The sequence below is a fragment of the Odocoileus virginianus genome, chromosome 8 (genome assembly GCF_023699985.2).
Source record: "Odocoileus virginianus isolate 20LAN1187 ecotype Illinois chromosome 8, Ovbor_1.2, whole genome shotgun sequence".
Lineage (NCBI taxonomy): Eukaryota > Metazoa > Chordata > Mammalia > Artiodactyla > Cervidae > Odocoileus > Odocoileus virginianus.
In genome coordinates, this window is record NC_069681.1 from 36,966,029 (window position 1) to 36,985,963 (window position 19,935).

At 43.7% G+C, this 19,935-nt stretch overlaps 2 protein-coding genes across 2 annotated transcripts in view; one reads left to right on the forward strand and one right to left on the reverse strand.

Annotated features, from left to right (window-relative positions):
- Positions 1-5,689, reverse strand: part of HS6ST3 (heparan sulfate 6-O-sulfotransferase 3) — a 696,635-nt gene extending 690,946 nt beyond the window's left edge. The window contains exon 1 of the mRNA XM_070471497.1: positions 4,569-5,689. Within this exon, the coding sequence (XP_070327598.1) occupies positions 4,569-5,281 (713 nt within the window). The 5' untranslated portion in view covers positions 5,282-5,689. The remainder of the gene's footprint in view (positions 1-4,568) is intronic.
- LOC139036323 (serine/arginine repetitive matrix protein 2-like) lies at positions 5,688-7,615 on the forward strand. Its single transcript, XM_070471498.1, has 2 exons — positions 5,688-6,767; positions 6,858-7,615. The coding sequence occupies exon 1, from the start codon at positions 5,701-5,703 to the stop codon at positions 6,178-6,180; it is 480 nt and encodes a 159-aa protein (XP_070327599.1). The 5' UTR covers positions 5,688-5,700; the 3' UTR covers positions 6,181-6,767; positions 6,858-7,615.
- The last annotated feature ends 12,320 nt before the right edge of the window (positions 7,616-19,935 follow it).

Below are 19,935 nucleotides of genomic sequence, written 5' to 3' on the forward strand. Positions count from 1 at the left end.
ATATTTTTTAAAGAGATCTGAAGGTTATTTCTCATTTATTTACAAGCATAACTGACACAATTACAACGACTATCCAGAACCCAGTGGTCTTCCCAGAAGCTGTATTTATGCTAGCTCCCCTTCTTGTGATACACACACACACACACCACCACCACCACCACCACCATTCATGTGATACAAATTGGGTCAGAGAACCTCATCTCCCTGGCCACACCGATTGGCTGAAAGAATAGTCATAAGTTCCAAGCTGGACTAATCAGAGTCATTCCCCAAGGTTTCCAATTGGAACTCAGAGAAGGCTTGCGTTCCTCTTAGCCCTAGATCTACTAGATTCAACAGCCATTTACTCATTTCCTGGAATAAGCCATTTTGATAGAATGAGTCCAGTATGAAAAGGGGTGTGGAAAAAGGGTCCAATAAGAAAGACAGGGTCTACCTCTCTTTCCTGCGTTCTGGTTATTCAGCTAGGACTTCCCCTCTGTCTGAACTGAGTTTGAGTCAAGTTTGTATCGTCTACAACACAGAGGGTCCTATTGAACACAACATTCATAACCTTGCAAGCAGTCTAACAGGACCAACAGAATGTGGTCATTAAAAAAATGCCATCCCACCCTACAAAAGGAATGGATGGAATCTCTTTCCATCACAATTTTAAGAATGAGAGCAATACTCACTTACTAAAGATCAAGATCTATCTTGCCTAAACACCTGAGTTCATAGGACTGACACTATTTGCTCAAACTATATTCTGAGACCTACGACAGGGCCTGGCACATAGTAGGTGCCTAAGACACACTCCACTATACTTGTTAAAGTGAGCAGAAGAAACAGTGGGCAAAACATTGAATATAAATGATCAAGATGAAGACATGAGTTCCCTGTGGAAACCTTAGATGTATTTCACATCTCCTTAGTATTAGATAACCCACTGGCCACACAAATTACGGAACCAGATTATCTCTTCAGTCTTTTTTAGCCATAAAATATTAGGAGTCTATCCATACTCCACAGAAGGTAATGAAGAGTCTTCTAAAGACTTAGGCAGGCAGACAAAAATGAGAAACATGCTGAGATAATGAAGGAAGCATAAAGATGAGAAACAATAACCTACTAAAGAAATAATAGAGAAAAGAAAGAAAAAGAAAGGGAAGAAATCATTACTAATATGATAAAAGAGGTCATTTAGACAAGCCATCTTCCTATCACCTTCCTGTCTTATTCTAACTGATTTCTGTGGTCAGAAATGCCCTCTGCACTGGATTCAAACTGCCAGCCCCAGAGCCTTGTTCCTTTCTGGCCCCTTAAAACACACAGGATGGCTACTTCCACTCTTCCAAGAATCTCCTTCCAGAGTTGGCTCCCTGCTTCAGCCTTTGGTCCCAGCTGTTTCCAACTCCTCGTTCACCATTCCAAACAAACAGTTTGTCTTTGTCACCCACAGCATACACTCAATTACACGGTGTGCCTTCCCATCCCTGTTTCCCAGACTGCAGTCTGCAATGACTGATGCCCAGATGTTCATAATTTTCAATTTATTGATCAGTGTTTTGAACTTAGGATTTTGTCTCCACACAAATAATCATAAAATGCATCAAGCTCCTTGAGGAAATGACCTCACATCCTTTTGTGGAAGAAGGCCTTAATTAGGGCAAATACTGTTATTACAGTTAGCAACTAATATTTAAATATTACTATATAGCTCCATACCAAGTATTGGGTGCTATGTATCAGCATATTATACTACGCACAGATATTATGACAACACTATGTGAAGCATTTTACATGCATTTGCTCTTTTAGTTCTCATAAGACCTCTAAGAGGTTAAGTACCAATTATTATCCACATATAAGATGAAGAATCTGAGGCTCAGAAAGAGCAACTTACTAATTCACACAGCTAGTAAGCACAAGAGCCACACGACCTGACTCCAGAATCCTCCCTCTTACAGGTATTCCACGAACCACAAGGACATCGATCCCTGTGAGCAATGGAGAGGGGGGACAGCGGAGGAACCAAAAGCAAAGAGACTAGGGCACCGAAGTCAACATGATCTACTTCTTGATTTTGCTCAGAGTCAGCCCTATTTGAAGTAGAACCTTGTTCCCATTATGGAGCAATAGATTATCTGCCATTTTGCATTGTGGAAATGTACCCTCCATTATCCAGGCTAATCTAGTTGACTGTAGAACGCTGTACACAGACACTCTAATGACAGACAACTAATTCGATCTTCTGTGTGAGGAAGATGCAGCTGAACATCTCTTCAACTTTTTCCCTATCGCTTTTGATGCAGGGTCCTTTACATACACCACAGCTAATCCTCCCTACAGCATCCAGAGGAGAAAAGTAATTGAGAATATCAGGAAAAGGGAGAGGGGGTGAGGATGAAGGGGAAGAAGGATTATAAAAATGGTGCCCCCCAAAAAACATTATTAAGAGATTTTTTTAACAAGCAAACCAGTGCAGGTTGATCTGAAAACTTTTGAATCTGAGAGAAAAGAATCTATCATTAAACAAAGACAAGCATTTGACTGTGCAATAGAAACCCTATGTTCAAATAGCCAAGGTGGCATTCTCCTCCATTACCCAGCAGAGAGATGATATTTCCTCCACCATCTGAGCCAGCAGGGAAGCCCCTGAAATAGTATTTCCTGGAGAAGTAAGACCTTGCTGCTGTAACCTATGCAGGATCTGAAGTAGCAGCAGCATGTCATCACTAAGCAAAAATCCAAGTATTCTTAAATTTCATCATCTCCAATTGCTCCAAAATCTTCATCTATTCACTAAAGGTTTTATGCACTTTGATAGAAAATAATGCCCATCTCTACTGAAGAATCACTAGCTAGGTCTATGTGATAATTAGTCTCTAGTTCAAGTGAAATGGAAGCTGGGATTCACACTAGTAAACTCTCTGGGGACATTCAGGAGTTATTACATAAAGGTATAAATACAAAAAGTATAACTTGTGATGAAATGTAGCAGAGACTATCTCTCACTGAAATAATAGCCTCCTTTGGTAGGAAGTTTGGCAGTCATTATCAACTGAAAAACTGTTGCAAGCTAAAATACTATACAGGATCTAAAACACTATACCATTAGAAATCTCGAAAAGTTAAAAGTCCTTAAAATATGCTAAGGAAGGAGTCATGCTTTCATTCCAAGTCCAACCAGTTTCTTATTCTAAGCAATTTCCATTAAACAGGCAAAGGAGCAGGGAGGAGAGAAAGTATTTGAAAAACTGCCAGAGTAAAAAATCCCATAATGAAATTTTGCTCATTCTTGGAGAAATGAAGTAGAATTAGATGCTTCAGTGGTGGTGAATTCCAGAATCTGGGTAGCTTCCAGTAAATGAAGCTTTTCCATAATGTCAGAGGCAAAAACTATCTGATATCAACATATTGAGCTTGAGTTTTTAAACTCCTATTTCCTTACACCAAACTGTTTGAAACCTTTGAGATAAAAACCTCAATAAACCAGTGTTCCAAGCTTTTAATATTTTAGTCCCTTGAGCAAGCATGTCAGATTAATCTTCAAATTGCAATGGGCAGAAAGAACATTAAACCGAAATTCTCAAGCCCAGTGCCTCTCTGCAAGGATGTTAATAAGCTAAGCAGTTTCATTGGCTATTAAGATTTCAAACTTTCCTAATTCTCAGCGGCCTGACCCTTTTAAAGTGGGTGGGGACAGAGGTGGGAGAGGAAGCTAGGGATTTTGTTTCTGACATCTTTGTATGCACCTAGCATTGAGCACACTGCCAGGCACACAGGAAGCCTTTAACAAATGCTTTCAGAATGAGTTGATGGATTGGTCCGGGGGTGGGGGGGGGGGGGTCGGGGGGAGAGTGCAAATATTGCTGAGAACAGGAGGAGTCTAACTACTGGCGCTGCTCAGCAACAAAGCCCATCTCCAGAATTAGGGTTATGGAGGTGGAGCAGAAATTCTAACGTGTGTCTTCAAAGCGGCAACAAGAGCCTTGAGAACAGCCACCAAGGAGCCACTTACAGAGGGATCAGACTCGCCTCTGGCTTCGCCCTGCCCGGAAAACTCCTACTCTGTCTCTCCACGTCCAGCTCCCTCTGCCTTTCACCGGGTTTGAGTTTCCTCTCGCAGAACTTCGGTTCAAGATTCGACCTCGGGGGTCTAACCCAGGCCTCCTGGCCATTCCAGGGGTTCCACGCACAGAGAGAGGTCACACCGTGCTAGGCATAAGGAAGCTCTCTCTCTCTCTCTCTCTCTCTCTCTCTCTCTCACACACACACACACACACACACACACACACACACACACACACACACACCACGACGACGACAGCTCTCGACACCTTTGGGGCGGGGGAGAGAGCGATGGGGGGAGGAGCGAGTTCAAGACCAGGACACTTTCCAAAGGTTTCTTCTCCCTCTTCCAAAACCTCTGCCCGCACCGCGGGACGATGCTGGGGAACCAGCCGCCCGGCGCCGCGGAGGGAGCGCGGGGTCGCCCGGGGCTGGGGGGCCGGGTGGTCGGGACTGGGGGCGGGCTGGAGGGGGAGGAAGGTGGCCGGAAGCGAGCCGCGGCGCGGGGACAGTACCTGGTGTGGCTGTGGTTGCGGGGACAGTCCTTCTTCTCCATGATGGCCGGCACACAGTTGGTGAGCTCCGTCCAGTCGGCGTGCAGCCCGCAGCTCCAGCCGGTGGAGAAGCGGGAGAAGAGCCACGTCTCCTTCTTGCCGGGCCGGTGGCAGGTGCACTTCTTCTGGCCGGCTTTGCAGCTGCACGGCTGCTCCAGCCGGATGTTCTTCACCAGGTGCCGGCCGAACGTGGTGCCCCCGGTCTTCTGGATGTGCAGGAAGACGATCACGTCGCGCCCCTTGATGTTGAAATCCACGAAGCGGGTCAGGTCCTTCGGGGTGAAGTTGAAGCGTGGCACGAAGCGCGGCAAGGAGCCGTTCTCGGGGGCCTCGGGGTCCGGTTCCTCCTCCTCCTCCGCCGCCTCCTCCTCCTCGTCCTCGGGGTCCCCCGGCTCCTCGTCCTCGTCCTCCGGCGCCGCGGCCCCCCGAGGCCCCTCGGGCGGCCCCCGGGGTGGCGGGGGCAGCTGGGGCCGCCGCTCCCAGTCCTCGGGCGGTGCCTGTGCCCGGCGGGCGGGACTCGGGGCGGCCGGCTGGCCGGCCTCTCCGGCGCGGGGCTGCTCCCCGAAGTTGGCGCAGGAGCTGGAGCAGGAGGGGGACACGTACTGGTACATGATGACCACGAAGAGGAGAGTGAGCACCGGCGTCAGCAGCCACTTGTTGAACCTTTCATCCATGGTCCCGCTCTCAGGCCGGCAGGCTACACGGCGACAGCGGCAGAGACGCGGACGCGCGGCAGCTCGGAAGTTTCGGGGACTCCGGGGCGCGGCTCCGAGCCCGCCGCTCCTCCATGCCCCTGACGCAGGGGCGAGCTGCTGGCTGGCAGCCCCGCGGCACTCCGGCGCTCCGGGGCTGGCAGAGCCGGGCCTGCGGATCGAGCGGGGAGACCGGCGCCGGCGCGCGGCGGCGGCGGCGGCGTGGGGCGCCCTGCGCTCCCGGGGGCGCCCGGCTCCCGGCTCCCAGCCCCGGGCGCGGCGCGCGCTCTCAGGCGGCGCGGGGCATCCCGCCGCCGGCGCTCAGGAGCTGGGGAGCGCGGCTCTGGTCCCCGACCTGCCCCGGGCAGCTGGGCAGCTGCGGCCGCGAGCGCGGGGGCTGCATGGGGCTCTCGAGGGCGCCGGCCAAGGGCGAAGGCACGGCGCGGCCCCGCCGCCCCGGCCACCCGCGGGCCCCGCGAGCCGCACGCGCTCCAGGCGCCTTTGCCCTAGGATCGCCAGGTGCTGGAGCCACGAGGACGCACGGCGCCCGCCGCAAGTTTGCGGAGGAACCCCCCGCAGCGGCTGCGGGCAAGGCGCCGGTGCGGAGCCGCCTCCCCGGGGCGAGGCGCACTGCTGCTCCGGGTCGGTCCGCCCAGGCGCGGGCACGCAGACACACTCGCACACACTGGCTGGCACCGCCACAACCCGCCAGCCGGTGTGACAGGAGCCCTGCTACCCGCAGCAAAAAAAAAAAAACCTGCCCTAGGTACGGAGCATGCGCCAAAGCCTTCCCCAGCCCCCGAGGAATTTCCAGGGGAGGAGTCCGTGGCTCCGCGGGGCTCCGAGCAGGCAACTGGGGGTGGGAATCCCTTCAGCCTTGAGCGTGGAGAGATTCGGAAGAAAGGCAAAGGCGGAGCGAGGAGAGGATGTGAGCAGGTCGTCGCTGGCGCTGATCCGAGACCTCCAAATCCGCAGCTTTCTCCATCTGAGGGTGAACAGAAATCTGGCCAGGCGATTTGCACGAATAACACGTGCCCACTACTGGGCAGACCCACCTAGGCAGGACTTCGCAGAAGTTGGCTGGTCCCTTGCTGGCAGGGCATATTGGCTCAGGATTGCTTTTCATCTCTACACAAGACGTTCTAACTGGTGCTCAAGTTTTATTCTGGTCCTTCCACAAGTACAGACTCGGTGTGTTCAATTCTACAACTTTATTCAACCAGCATCTATTCATCGATTATCCATTAGGCGCCTACTGTGGATCTGACTCTGTGTTCACGGCACACTTTAATGCTTCCAGTACCAGACAGTCCAGCCCACAACCAGAGAGGAATTTAGGGGTCACCTCCTAAAATTCGTCCGACTACCACACACGGAGCTCCCCGATGTGCAAGTTTCGCCCCTTCCCCCACCCCAATAGGGACGATAAGATCACCTGTATTTCACAAGCCACAAAGCTCTTGATTAGGTGCAGATTTTAACTTTCTTTGTCAAACATCTTTATTTTGCATTTATCTGAGAAGCAATTCTTTGTTTAATAACAGTTTCTCTTTTTCAGGTAATGAATGGAGGAGGGAAAAAAAAATGAGATAACTGCTCCTACCCAATTCCTGGACTTACTCGACGGAAATTGAGAGTGGCAGTGTACTGAAGGTGGACACAGTGCAGCTTGAGTCCGTGGCTCAGGCCAGCACGTCCTTCCTGGGTGCCCTGCCAGCCCTAGTCCCCAGCCCCAACATCCCAGCCTTCCCTCCTGGCCTCTTCATGGGTCTATCCTGTACTTGTCCCTTCCTGAGACACTGTGCTGATTTCTTTCATTTGTCAGACTGCCCCGGTCACAGCTATTAGTTAAGATCCAGATCTCTTTCAGAGTTGCTAACACTTGCCCAAAAGAGGCCATTTATATTGTTCTAGGCAGGTTGGACTCTTCTAATGAACTTCCCTCTGCTACTTCCTTTCCTATTTTCAACTCTATTAACAACCACAGTGTCCTTCCTGACACGGTATGAGATTCCATGAGTAAGAAAGGTGTTGGGTAAGATGAATCAGTTTCTTTAAAGCTTACTTGATCCCATTTCTTTTTCTCACATTTAAAGTTTAAAATCCTATTAATGGCATCACACTACTCTCCAAAGCCAGGAACTGTGATAGAACAAATCCCAATGAAACCCAACAATTATTTCCTGAATGCATCTAGTTAATGGTGTTACTTATGTTTTAAAATATGCCTTTGCATTAGCGAAGTAAAAACCTATTACACCTTGTTATATTACTTTATTTGAGAAGTTTCTTGTTTTCTATAAAATCACTTGATGTCACATGGATAAATATAACTCTATTAGCTACCCAAAGGTAAAACCTGAGTACTGGTGGCACTTTATATAGTGGAAAGCACTTTCCTAGCCATATCTCGTTTGCTCCTTGGAACAACACTCTAAGGAGATAAGAGAAGTACAGTCCTACCCCTCCCCTAAATCCTGGGATGCTCAAGTCCCTTATATAAAATGGTACTGTTCAGTCGCACAGTCGTGTCCAGTTCTTTGCAATCTCATGAACTACAGCAAGCCAGGTTTCCCTGTCCTTCACTGTCTCCTGGAGTTTGTTCAAATTCATGTCTATTGAGTCAGTGATGCTATCTAACCAGTTTGTCCTGTCACCCCCTTCTCCTCCTGCCCTCGAATCTTTCCCAGCATCAGAGTCTTTTCCAGTAAGTCAACTCTTCCCATCAGGTGGCCAAAGTATTGGAGCTTCAACTTCAGTATCAGTCCTTCTATTGAGTATTCAGGGTTGATTTCCTTTAGGATTGACTGGTTGGATCTCCTTGAAATCCAAGGGACTCTCAAGAATCTTCTCCAGCACCACAATTCAAAAACATCAATTCTTTGGTGCTCAGTCTTCTTTATAGTCCAACTCTCACATCCATACATGACTACTGGAAAAACCATAACTTTGACTATACAGACCTTTGTCTGCAAAGTGATGTCTCTGCTTGTTAAAAGTGCTGCTTAGGTTTGTCATAGCTTTTCTTCCAAGGAGCAAGCATCTTTTAGTTTCATGGCTGCAGTCACCAGCTGCAGTGGTTTTGGAGCCCAAGAAAATAAAATTTGTCCCTGTTTCCACTGTTTCTTTTTGCTGTAAAGTAGTTCCATATAACCTACACACATCTTCCCATATACCTTTAAGTCACTCTAGATTACTTATAATACCTAATACAATGTCAATGCTATGTAAATAGTTTTTGACACACAGAAAATTCAAGTTTTGCTTTTTGGAATTATCTGGACTTTTTTTCAAATATTTTCAGTCCTTAGTTGGTTGAATCTGTGGATAAGGAACCTGGGATACAGAAGGACAACTGAATAATATGCCATTTCAGAGATGAGGAAACTTAACCAAGGAAAACTACATGAAAACAGAGCCAGAATTAGAAACCACTATCATCCCTGAAATGCATTCAAATCACCATTTAAGAAATCCAACGAACATCAACAACAGAGCCCATAATTTCCATTCTCCTCTCTTGAGATCCTTTGAGTCAAGAGGCAGGAAGAGACAACAGAACTGCAATAGAACAATTAAATTATTTTTCTCTCTCCCTCTGGCTTTGTAGGCAAAGCTGAGTAATCTCTACATCTTGCATTGTTGTGGAACCTAGCCTGTGACTTTCCAGATAAAAAAGGGAACGACAATGACAATCTTAACATGATTATGTCATTGTAAGTTACCTAGGAGAATTTTAGAAGATATTACAGCAAACAGATATAACAGCTATGTTGCTAACAAAATGTATGTTTCTATAAATAAGTGCACTTTTAACCTTTTTCAAATAACATTATCCCAGAAGATCTGTTTCTGCTTTCAGTAAAATAACTAATGGAGTGCCACCGTTTCCTTCAGAAGAAAAACAAACCATAGCATCAAGCAATTACATCGATAATTCAGGCATAGACCCAAGTATTCATTTTTAATGATGGGTAACTTTAGTTGTATAAACAGTCTATCTCAGGTGTGCTCTTTCTATTATAATTGTGGAACTTGGTGTGAACCTAATCAAAGCTCTTAAATCAGGAGCAATAAACAGGCTTCCTTATCTATGTGGGCAGACCTCACATTCAGGCAAAAATGAATAGAAACTTTCTAAAATTGAATCCTCTCTAGGTAAAGGGAAAACATGTTTGCATTCAGCCTACTATAGTTACTCCATGATGACACCAGCTGGCAATTGTTTCTGGCTAACAGATTGCAGCTACTATGATGCCTACACAAATTATTAAAATAATAAAAATAATGTTTTCAAAGAGCTCTTTTCCACTTCCTCTGGCAGTCTAGCGATGAGCTTGACACTATCTGTGAAGCAATTTGTTCACCTAATTTTAAGCCTATTAATAAACTTTAACTACAGTTATTCTTGCCTAATGCCTTTTCTGCCTTAACTTTTGGTACTCTTCTTCCTGGTTCTTCTCAAATATTCTTAAACCCGTTAACAACGCTGCACTCCCGTAGGATTCAAACTTTTGATTAGAACAGTCCCCATTTAATCAAGTTCAATTGGGAGATAAAATTGCATCTCAACTTCTCCCTTTTCCCTTTGGTGCCAGAAACTGACTCTGAGAATGTTGAAGAAACCCTGGAGAGATTAACAATCCAAACAATCACAGAGAATGGTTTCGGATCCCCTATATTTGCACACAGGAGTATATGGATATGAATGCCCTTCAATACAGATCAAAAACAAACTAGATTGTATAAGTCATTGGCATCATAAATCTCTCCTTCAAGAATACAAAATACTCTTATACACTGAAATAACAATTTTTTTTTCATTTTTGTAAACAACCTCCCCCCCCCCACAAAAAAAAGAAAGCCCCCTGGGGTAAGCAGTTTTGCAAATAACCAGCAAAGCAGTAGCTTTCTTTTTCCAGAGGAAGTTAAGCGGAAGAGTTTGTATAGATAGTGCAAATTGCAGGAAGAATGGTGATGTTTACTGAATATATTCCAGTTCACTACATGATTGTAACTTTGGGGCAAACACAACCCTGCATACTGTTTCCCATAAAGTTCTATGTATGTGAACAGTTCATTCCCTGCTTTATTGTATGACACTCATCATCCACCACTGATAGGTGCCTGAAAGTGATGAATGGAGGTTATTTACCTGTATGCACAATATATTCATTCAGTATGACGTAAGCAGATGCAATGCCATTTTCATAGAAGATATTCACATTCCTTTAACAAAAATTTGTTAAGCACTTAGTATACACCAGATGCTCTTCTGAGTGCTTTGTATATCACATTAAAAAGACCAATAAGGACCCTGCCTTCATGCAGCTTTCATTCCAACAGGGAAAAAATAAATGATGAAAAAGGAAACAAGAATCATCCATTTACCCCAAGGTTATTTATTGATCCCCTACTGTGTTACCAGGTACTTCCAGGTACTTGGGATACTTTAGTGAACACTAGAAACTACAATTTTTGTCCTCAGGAGTTCAAATGCAAGCAGAGTAAAATAGTTGGGCTTTGTGGGCTATTGCAAGACATTTAGTGTGAAAGAAATAGGGAGCCAATGGGGGTATTCGAACAGATTTTGAAATGTCATTTTAACTGTTTCATTGAGAATAGACTGTAGGAGGGCCAATGTAAAGCAGGAAAAGCAGTGAAGTGGTATAGTAAGTCCCCTACATACAAATGAGTCCCATTCTGAGAGTGCGTTCATAAGTTCAGTTTATAAGTCCAACAAAGTTAGCCTAGGTACCCAACTAACACAATTGGCTATATTGTACTGTACTGTAATAGCTTTATAATACTTTTCACATAAATAATACATAAAAAACAAGCACAAACAATTTTTTAAACAATTTCAATCTTAAAGTACAATACCTTGAAAAGTACAGTAGTATAGTACATCAGCTGGAATACAGGGCCTGACATCAAGTGAACAAGTTTCAGACTAGAAGAGGGAAAGGTGGTGGAGATGGTAGAGCTAAAAGATCATCAGCACTAGAAGATGAAGGGCAAGCTGCAATTTTACTCATGCCTGACAGTGATGGAATCCTTGTTCACATCTTTGTAAGTCTGCAACTTGAAGCTTTTCATGTAGGGGGCTTACTGTATTCCATAATCAGGAGAGATGATACAGCTTAGACCAAGACAGGAGGCAAAGGAGACATTGGTAAATGGTCAATTGCCCCCATTTTCAGGACAGAGCCATCAGTGTTTCCTGTTAGATTGAATGTGGGGTATTGGAGAAAAGGAGAGCCAAGGATGATGCCAAGGTCTGGAGCCCTCGAAATTGGAAAGATGGAGTCACCATCAACTGAGATGTCAGCTGAGACAGACCATTGCAAGTGCTATCCAGGTAAATAAAGAGGGTGATGTGACACTGAATGGATGGCAGGAACAGAGAGGAGGAGGCAGTCATCTCCAATAGGCAGTCAAAAAAGATTGTTGCTACTCAGAGTCCAAGAGGATGAGCCCTGGATGATTACAAGGAACCAGCCATGCCAAGCACTTCTAGAGAAGAGCTTCCTACACAGAACAGCAAGTGCAGAGGTCTGGAGCAGGAAAGAAATTGGCAGGCTCAAGGGAGAAATGAGACATTAGGGGAGGAAAGCTACGACAAACCTAGACAGCATATTAAAAAGCAGAGACATCACTTTGCCAAAAAAAGGTCTGTAGAGTTAAAGCCACGGTTTTTCCAGTAGTCATGTACAGATATGAGAAAAGACCCTTAAGTTGGGAAAGATTGAAGGCAAAAGGAGAAGGGGACAGCAGAGGATGCGATTATTAGATAGCATCACTGACTCAATGGACGTGAATCTGAGCAAACTCCGAGAGATACTGAAGGACGAAGGAACTTGGCATGTGCAGTCCATGGGGTCACAAAGAGTCAGACTCGACTTGGCAACTGAATAACAACACAAGAGACAGTGGTTGGGGAATATCATTCAGAGCAAGGATAATGGTGCAAAGGAGGCATCAGGGAACCTTAAAAGTAAGAGAATGACATGACTGATGGATATTAAAGGCTCACTCAGTTCCAAGAAGAATAGATTATGATTAGGAAGGAGAAAGCAAGGAAACCAGCTAAGAGGCGAGTGCAGTTTTCCAAGCAAGAGATGATGGGAGCTTGGAAGAGAATGAACAGTGAAGGAAATAACTTCCAGTCACGAGTCCTCAATCTGTGTGAAAATAAGTCATTTTTTTCATTTTCAAATAACAGAAAGAAATTTTGCCTTCAAGATTCCATTTCCTGAGAAAGAGGAAAATGAAAGCATCCAACTTAATTCATTCTCTTCTTGGTTACCTTCTGTCTCTTTAAAGTAAATAGTGAACCTGGTGCTTCTCCCCTTCTCTTTCTCTTTGGCTTCCTCTAGGGTGATCTGTGGAGAAGGCAATGGAACCCCACTCCAGTACTCTTGCCTGAAAATCCCATGGACGGAGGAGTCTGGTTGGCTGCAGTCCATGGGGTCGCAAAGAGTTGGACATGACTGAGTGACTTCACTTTCATTTCTCACTTTCACTTTCATGCATTGGAGAAGGAAATGGCAACCCACTCCAGCGTTCTTGCCTGGAGAATCCCAGGGACGGGGGAGCCTGATGTGCTGCCGGCTATGGGGTCGCACAGTGTCAGACACGACTGAAGCGACTTAGCAGCAGCAGCAGGGTGGTCTGAGCTAAGGGAGTTTTTGGAGCATCTTTGCATAGGCCGAAGGAGATACAGTCTGTGGGGAGTATCCTGTTCCCACAGCCTTTCCCCCCACCGTGTATAGTTGGTCTCACCTGGACTCAAGTGGAGGCCTTGATTTCTGCTGGGTCTTCTGCTGCCTTTTTATGACCTCAGCTATCATGTCCACATGATCTACATCTTACTCAACCATACTGTGGGCCCCCTTCTGTCTGCTAGTCTCTTTGGTTTTTTCTTTGGCCTCTTCTCAAGGGCACACTGCCGTCTAAATCAGTGGTTTTTAACCCCACCAGACAAAGCACTCATTTTTATTGAACCGATGTTTTTAAATGATCCCTTTAATAATCCGAATTTAAATATCATAGATAATAGGATCCACTTACACACTTGCACCTTCCCTGGTGACTCAGACCGTAAAAATCTGCCTGCAGTGCGGGAGACGTGCATTCAGTCCCTGGGTCAGGAAGATCCCCTGGAGGAGGGACTGGCAACCTGCCGGAGCCTGCCGGCAAACGAACTGGTCGAGAACGCAATTACCAGAGTACCTAAGAAAAATAAGACTCAGAAAGACTTAGAAAGATGGGGTTGAGAGGGACACAGTCAGCTTGCGTCTGACTCTGCCAACTTTATTGAAGACTACCACACCTATATATATGCTAACAGGAGTTACTAATAGATCAAAGGTTTGCATATGTGCAGAGCTACAGGCACAGATATTTTAAATTCCTCCACTTAAGATCAATAAAGCATCACCCTAGCGCCCAACATGACTGAGATCAATAGAACATTAACTAGATAGAAAACAGGCTTCAATCATGACGAGTTTATCAGCACCAGGAAAACAGGTGAAAGATCGCTACAGCAATTTCCTTGAGGGAGGTGAGAAAGGCCAACCTGTGCTTTAATAAATCAGGGGTGGCGGGACAGAGAGGGACCTCTTGATCTCTCTCAGAGCCAAGAAGGAGCCTGAGCAGTCAGGCTGGCTCCCCGCAGCAACCCACTCCAGGATTCTTGCCTGGAGAACCCCACAGACAGGGGAACCTGGTGGGTTACAGTCCATGGGGTTAAAAAGAGTCAGACACGACTGAGCGACTAACAAACACATACACATCTACACACATAGTTTACCAAACTAACCTAAAATGCCCAAATTGTAATGCTGAGATATAAAAATTAATTAATAGTAGAACACTGTATATTTTAAACTGTCAATGCTCAGACCTGACTTCAACAGACAACATAAAGTAGTCAGATGCTTGTGTCTCTTAAATACCTTGTTTGAATACAAGAGAAATAAGCCATCCCTTTCAAGAAGAACTTGAAAGATCAGAGGTGTTGGTGGATACTAGAATTTAAAACAGTGCTAGAATAAGTAAGAATAGCCCTGATTTATAAATATACATATGATAAGAAGAAGAAGCAAAAATAATACACCAAGACAAATCGCAGATTTTTGGAGTGAGGAAAATAAGGAAGTGTGATTCTCATCAATGAGCTAGATTTTCTTTTTCAATGTTGGATCAAAATACTTCTCCATAATATAAAATATCTCAAAATAATCTACTTTCTATCTCAAAATCATACTTTACATCAAGGCTACTCCGATTTCAAAATTTAGTATTTAAAAGTCATGTGGAAGCAAGACAATTCTCTCATTGCAACCATCAAATAAACGTAGTAGAGTCTCCACATTCTTGTGAGAAGCCCAGACAGCCCCAGGGCATTAATACCACTCCCAATGAAATTCTGGTTCAGTTCAGTTCAGTTCAGTTGCTCAGTTGTGTCCCACTCTTTGCGACCCATGGACGGCAACACTCCAGGCCTCTCTGTCCATTACCAACTCCCGGAGTTCACCCAAACTCATGTCCACTGAGTTGGTGATGCCATCCAACCATCGCATCCTTGTCGTCCCCTTCTCCTGCCCTCAATCTTTCCCAGCATCAGGGTCTTTTCCAGTGAGTCAACTCTTCACATGACGTGGCCAAAGTATTGGAGTTTCAGCTTCAGCATCAGTCCTTCCAATGAACACCCAGGACTGATCTCCTTTAGGATGGACTGGTTGGATCTCCTCGCAGTCTAAGGGACTCTTAAGAGTCTTCTCCAACACCACAGTTCAAAAGCATCAATTCTTTGACTTTCAGCTTTCTTTATAGTCCAACTCGCACATCTATATATAACCACTGGAAAAACTACAGCCTTGACTAGATGGACCTTTGTTAGCAAAGTAATGTCTCTCCTTTTTAATATGCTGTCTAGGTTGGGCATAACCTTCCTTCCAAGGAGTGTCTTTTAATGTCATGGCTGCAGTCACCATCAGCAATAATTTTGGAACCCAGAAAAATAAAGTCAGTCACTGTTTCCACTGTTTCCCCATCTATTTGCCATGAAGTGATGGGACCGGATGCCATGATCTTAGTTTTCTGAATGTTGAGCTTTAAGCCAACTTTTTCACTCTCCTCTTTCACTTTCATCAAGAGGCTCTTTAGTTCTTCTTCGCTTTCCACTATAAGGGTGGTATCATCTGCAGATCTGAGGTTATTGATATTTCTCCCAACAATATTGCTTCCAGCTTGTGCTTCATCCAGCTCAGCATTTCTCATTATGTACTCTGCATATAAGTTAAATAAGCAGGGTGACAATATACACCTTGATGTACTCCTTGTCCTATTTGGAACCAGTCTCTGGTTCCATGTCCAGTTCTAACTGTTGCTAGATGTTTTTCTGGAACTCTTGCTTTTTTGATGATCCAGCAGATGTTGGGATCGGTTCCTCTGCCTTTTCTAAATTCAGCTTGAACATCTGGACGTTCACAGTTCACATACTGTTAAAGCCTGGCTTAGAGAATTTTGAACATTACTTTGCTAGTGTGTGAGATGAATGCAATTCTGTGGTAGTTTGAACATTCTTTGGCATTGCCTTTCTTAGGGATTGGAATGAAAACTGACCTTTTCCAGTCCTGTGGCCACTGCTGAGTTTTCCAAATTTGCTGGCATATTGAGTGCAGCACTTTCACAGCATCATATTTTAGGATTTGAAATAGACCAACTGGACAGAAAAAGAACTGGCAACCCACTCCAGTGTTCTTGCCTGGAGAATCCCAGGGACAGGGGAGCATGGTGGGCTGCCGTCTATGGGGTCGCACAGAGTCGGACACGACTGAAGTGACGCAGCAGCAGCAGCAGCTGGAATTCCATCGCCTCCACTACCTTTGTTCGCAGTGATGATACCTAAGGCCCACTTGACTTCGCATTCCAGAATGTCTGGCTCTAGATAAGTGATCACACCATTGTGATTATCTGGGTCATGAAGATCTTTTTTGTACAGTTCTTCTGTGTATTCTTGCCACCTCTTCTTAATATCTTCTGCTTTTGTTAGGTCCCTACCATTTCTGTCCTTTATTGAGCCCATCTTTTATTGAAATGTTCCCTTGGTATCTCTAATTATCTTGAAGAGATCTCTTTCCCATTCTATTGTTTTCCTCTATTTCTTTGCACTGATTATTGAGGAAGGCTTTCTCATCTCTCCTTGCTATTCTTTAGAACTCTGCATTCAAATGCAGAGATTCTGGTAACTTCCATTTCTTTCCACTATCAGTATAAACCAGTTTGGGGGAGATAAAGAGACCAAATCAGCACTCATTTTTTTCTTCACTCAGTCAGACTTTGATTCCTAATAGGCAAAGTCACACTGTTAGAATTTTCTTTAAACAATACCTAGTGTGGTTTTGCATTTGAAACCAGGACTTCCAGACAATTACCCAAGGTTGGCATAGCTAGTAAGTGATGGTACTTTAGTTTAGTTTAGTTTGAACCATCTCTGCTTCAGAGATGGAACAAGTGACTGGATTATAGACAGATAGTGAAGTCGCTCACTTGGGCTCTTTGCAAACCCATGGACTGTAGCCTACCAGGCTCTTTCATCCATGGGATTTTCCAGGCAAGAGTACTGGAGTTGGTTGCCATTTCCTTCTCCAGGGAATCTTTCCAACCGAGGGATCAAACCCAGGTCTTCTGCATTGCAGGTAGATGCTTTACCATCTGAGCCAGCAGGGAAGCCAGCTTCTCCCAGACAGAAGCTGGAAGCCAAATCGATAGGACTGGATAAGGGGGAGGGGACAGAGGGTGAGTCAGAGATAATTCCGAGGTTTTTAATTGGAGCTACTAGAATGCTGACAGTTGTATTTACTGAAAAGCTAGATATAAAGGAGAAACCAGTTGGGAGGCTGGTGATTCAGGAAGGGTAAATTCTGACGTCAGCTTTGGATCAATTTATTCTAATGTATTGCCTATAGATTATAAGATAAAGTCAAGCATGTATCTGCTGATACTTTTTAAGTTGACCTGCCTTTATACTTAGAAATGTCTCTCAACAGTAGGCTTCCCTGGTGGCTCAGATGGTAAAGAATCTACCTGCAATATAGAAGACCTGTATTTGATCCCTGGGTTGGGAAGATCCCCTGGAGAAGGAAATGGTAACCCACTCCAGTATTCTGGCCTGGAGAATTTCATGGACAGAAGAGCCTGACAGACTACAGTTCTTGGGGTCGCCAAGAGTCAGATAAGACAGCAATTATCACTCACTCAAGTGCAAAATACTAATGAGACTGCCAAATGGAGATATTAAACAAATGGCTGTACATAGAATCTAGAGCTCAGCTATGACTAGACAGTAGACAGAATTGTGGTGGTTTTAATAACATAGGTAGTGTATAGCAGTGAGTCCTCTGTAAATATGTGTTAAAGGAATCTCTGAAGGACTAAGTAAGCAGTTACTATAGTCCAAGTGAAACATAAACAAAAGGAGTAGTAGTGGAATGAAAGAGCAGAAATTTGAGAAATATTCCAAGGGCAGAATCCTTAGGATCTAGTGACTAAGTCTGAAGATGTGAGAGAGGAGGAAATTGAGGATTTTTTTTTTTTTTTTTTTTTGCCTTTTTGGCAGTTTATTTCATTTATTAAACTGTCCTGAAGGTTCATCTTTGCTTAGCATATTACTGAATTTCCTTCTTTTTAAAGGCTGAATAACATTCCATTGTAAGTATATACCACATTTGGCTTATGGACACTTGGGTTTCCTCTACATTTCAGCTAATGTAAACAATGCTACTATAATCATGAGTGTATAACAAGCTCTTAAAGAACCTGACCTCAGTTATACCCACAAGTAGCATTACTGGATTATACATAATTATATTTTTTAAATTTTTTGAGGAACTTACATACTGTTTCCCACAATGGTTGTGCCATTTTACTGTCCCAACATTAGTGCAGAAGGGTTCCAATTTCTCTATGTTGTTTCCAACACTGTTCTTTCCTATCTTTTTTTTTTTTTTTTCCCAATAGTAACCATCTTAATAGAAGTGAGGATGTTCTAGCTGGGAAAGCTAGATGAGTAGTAATACCATTACTATGGGAGGAGAAACAAGTGAAGGACCGAGAGTGAAATCAGTGTAGATAATTATTAATTCATTCAGCAAATTTAAATGTTTGCATTTTTCAAAAGGGTTTGAGCTTCAAAACATTTACATTTCATTTTAAGGAAGACGGCTTTAAAAATAGACTTTCATTTTTCTGCAGTAAGCCAGATAAACTTAGTTTAATTATTAGCTTTGGAAACTAAAGTCTATATAGAAGTATGTTTTGTAAAGACTATTTTCTCTTTTCTAACATTTCATATGATAAATCAGGATGCATTGCTCCACTTTTCCACACTGGCAATGAATTTTACCCTTTCTCTCTCTCTCTCTGCCTCTCAGTCTCAGAGAGAGAGATCTAAGATACACCTCTATCTGTATGACTGATGAGAAATCAAATATCTAAAGCAAACTCTAAGAGATATTGGAAGCGGTTGTGTTTTGCTCCATTAGGATGGCATTTTCTAACAAGACAGAAACGCAGATGGAGGGAAAGCTCCCTGAAGGCAGCCTTTAAGTAAGACTCGTTTAAAATCACGTAGCACAGTGCTTTACACTTAATAAGCATCTGAATAAATGTTCTTTGAATAAGTTACAAATAAACATGCTCCTCTTTTAAACTGCCAAATAAATTTCCACAAACCCCATTGCTAACGTGTGCTTAGCCTCAAACTCCATGTTAGGTCAAAAAAAAAAGCATCCATTCCTTTGGTAAGTTATTCGATTGTGTTCCTACTACTACCGTCATTCCATGGTACCCAGTGACACCAAAATCCCCAGACGGTCAGAGTCCCTTTTATAAAACAGCAGAGTACATTGAATACTGTTGGCCTTTGGTGTCTGTGAGCTTCCCATCTACAGATTCAAGCAAATTTTCATTCGTTGAATCCCCAAATGTGAGGTGAACAGATACAGAAGCCAAATGTACTGATAAAAGTCTATTAAGTATGACCTTTTGCTACTATTTCAACCAATGTTCCTAAAGCCTGATGACTTATACCATAAAAAAGCAAAATTCTAATATAGATATACATTCTAATATGTTATACATATTAAATTCTAATATATATATATTCATTCATCAAAATGACTTGTCACTTTGCCATGGAAGCATATCAGACAAAATTAGCTATTAGACAAAATTATTTTTACCACCTTCTAACAGGTATCATACAGAATGTGATTATCTTCAAAACTTTTATAATTATTTCTTTTTTCCTGTAAGTAGTTAGTAAACACTTATTATCTTCAGAGCATTTTCTTGAAACTTTCATCTCTTCTCATTATTGTTCTAGTTTTGTATTTTATCAAAAACGCACATTCTAAGTGAAAAAAAAAAAAAAAAAACCCACCACTGTTTGATGTAGCTACAAACCTGCCTACCCAAACTCAAGTCAAGGTCCTACGCACAACCTCTGAAGTGTGTATCTATTTTTATTCAATCAAAAGCATAAGTGTTTTTAAAATCAGGCTATGAAATGCATGGGGTTTCATCCAATTAATTTTTAATTGTGCTCCAGACACCCAAATTCA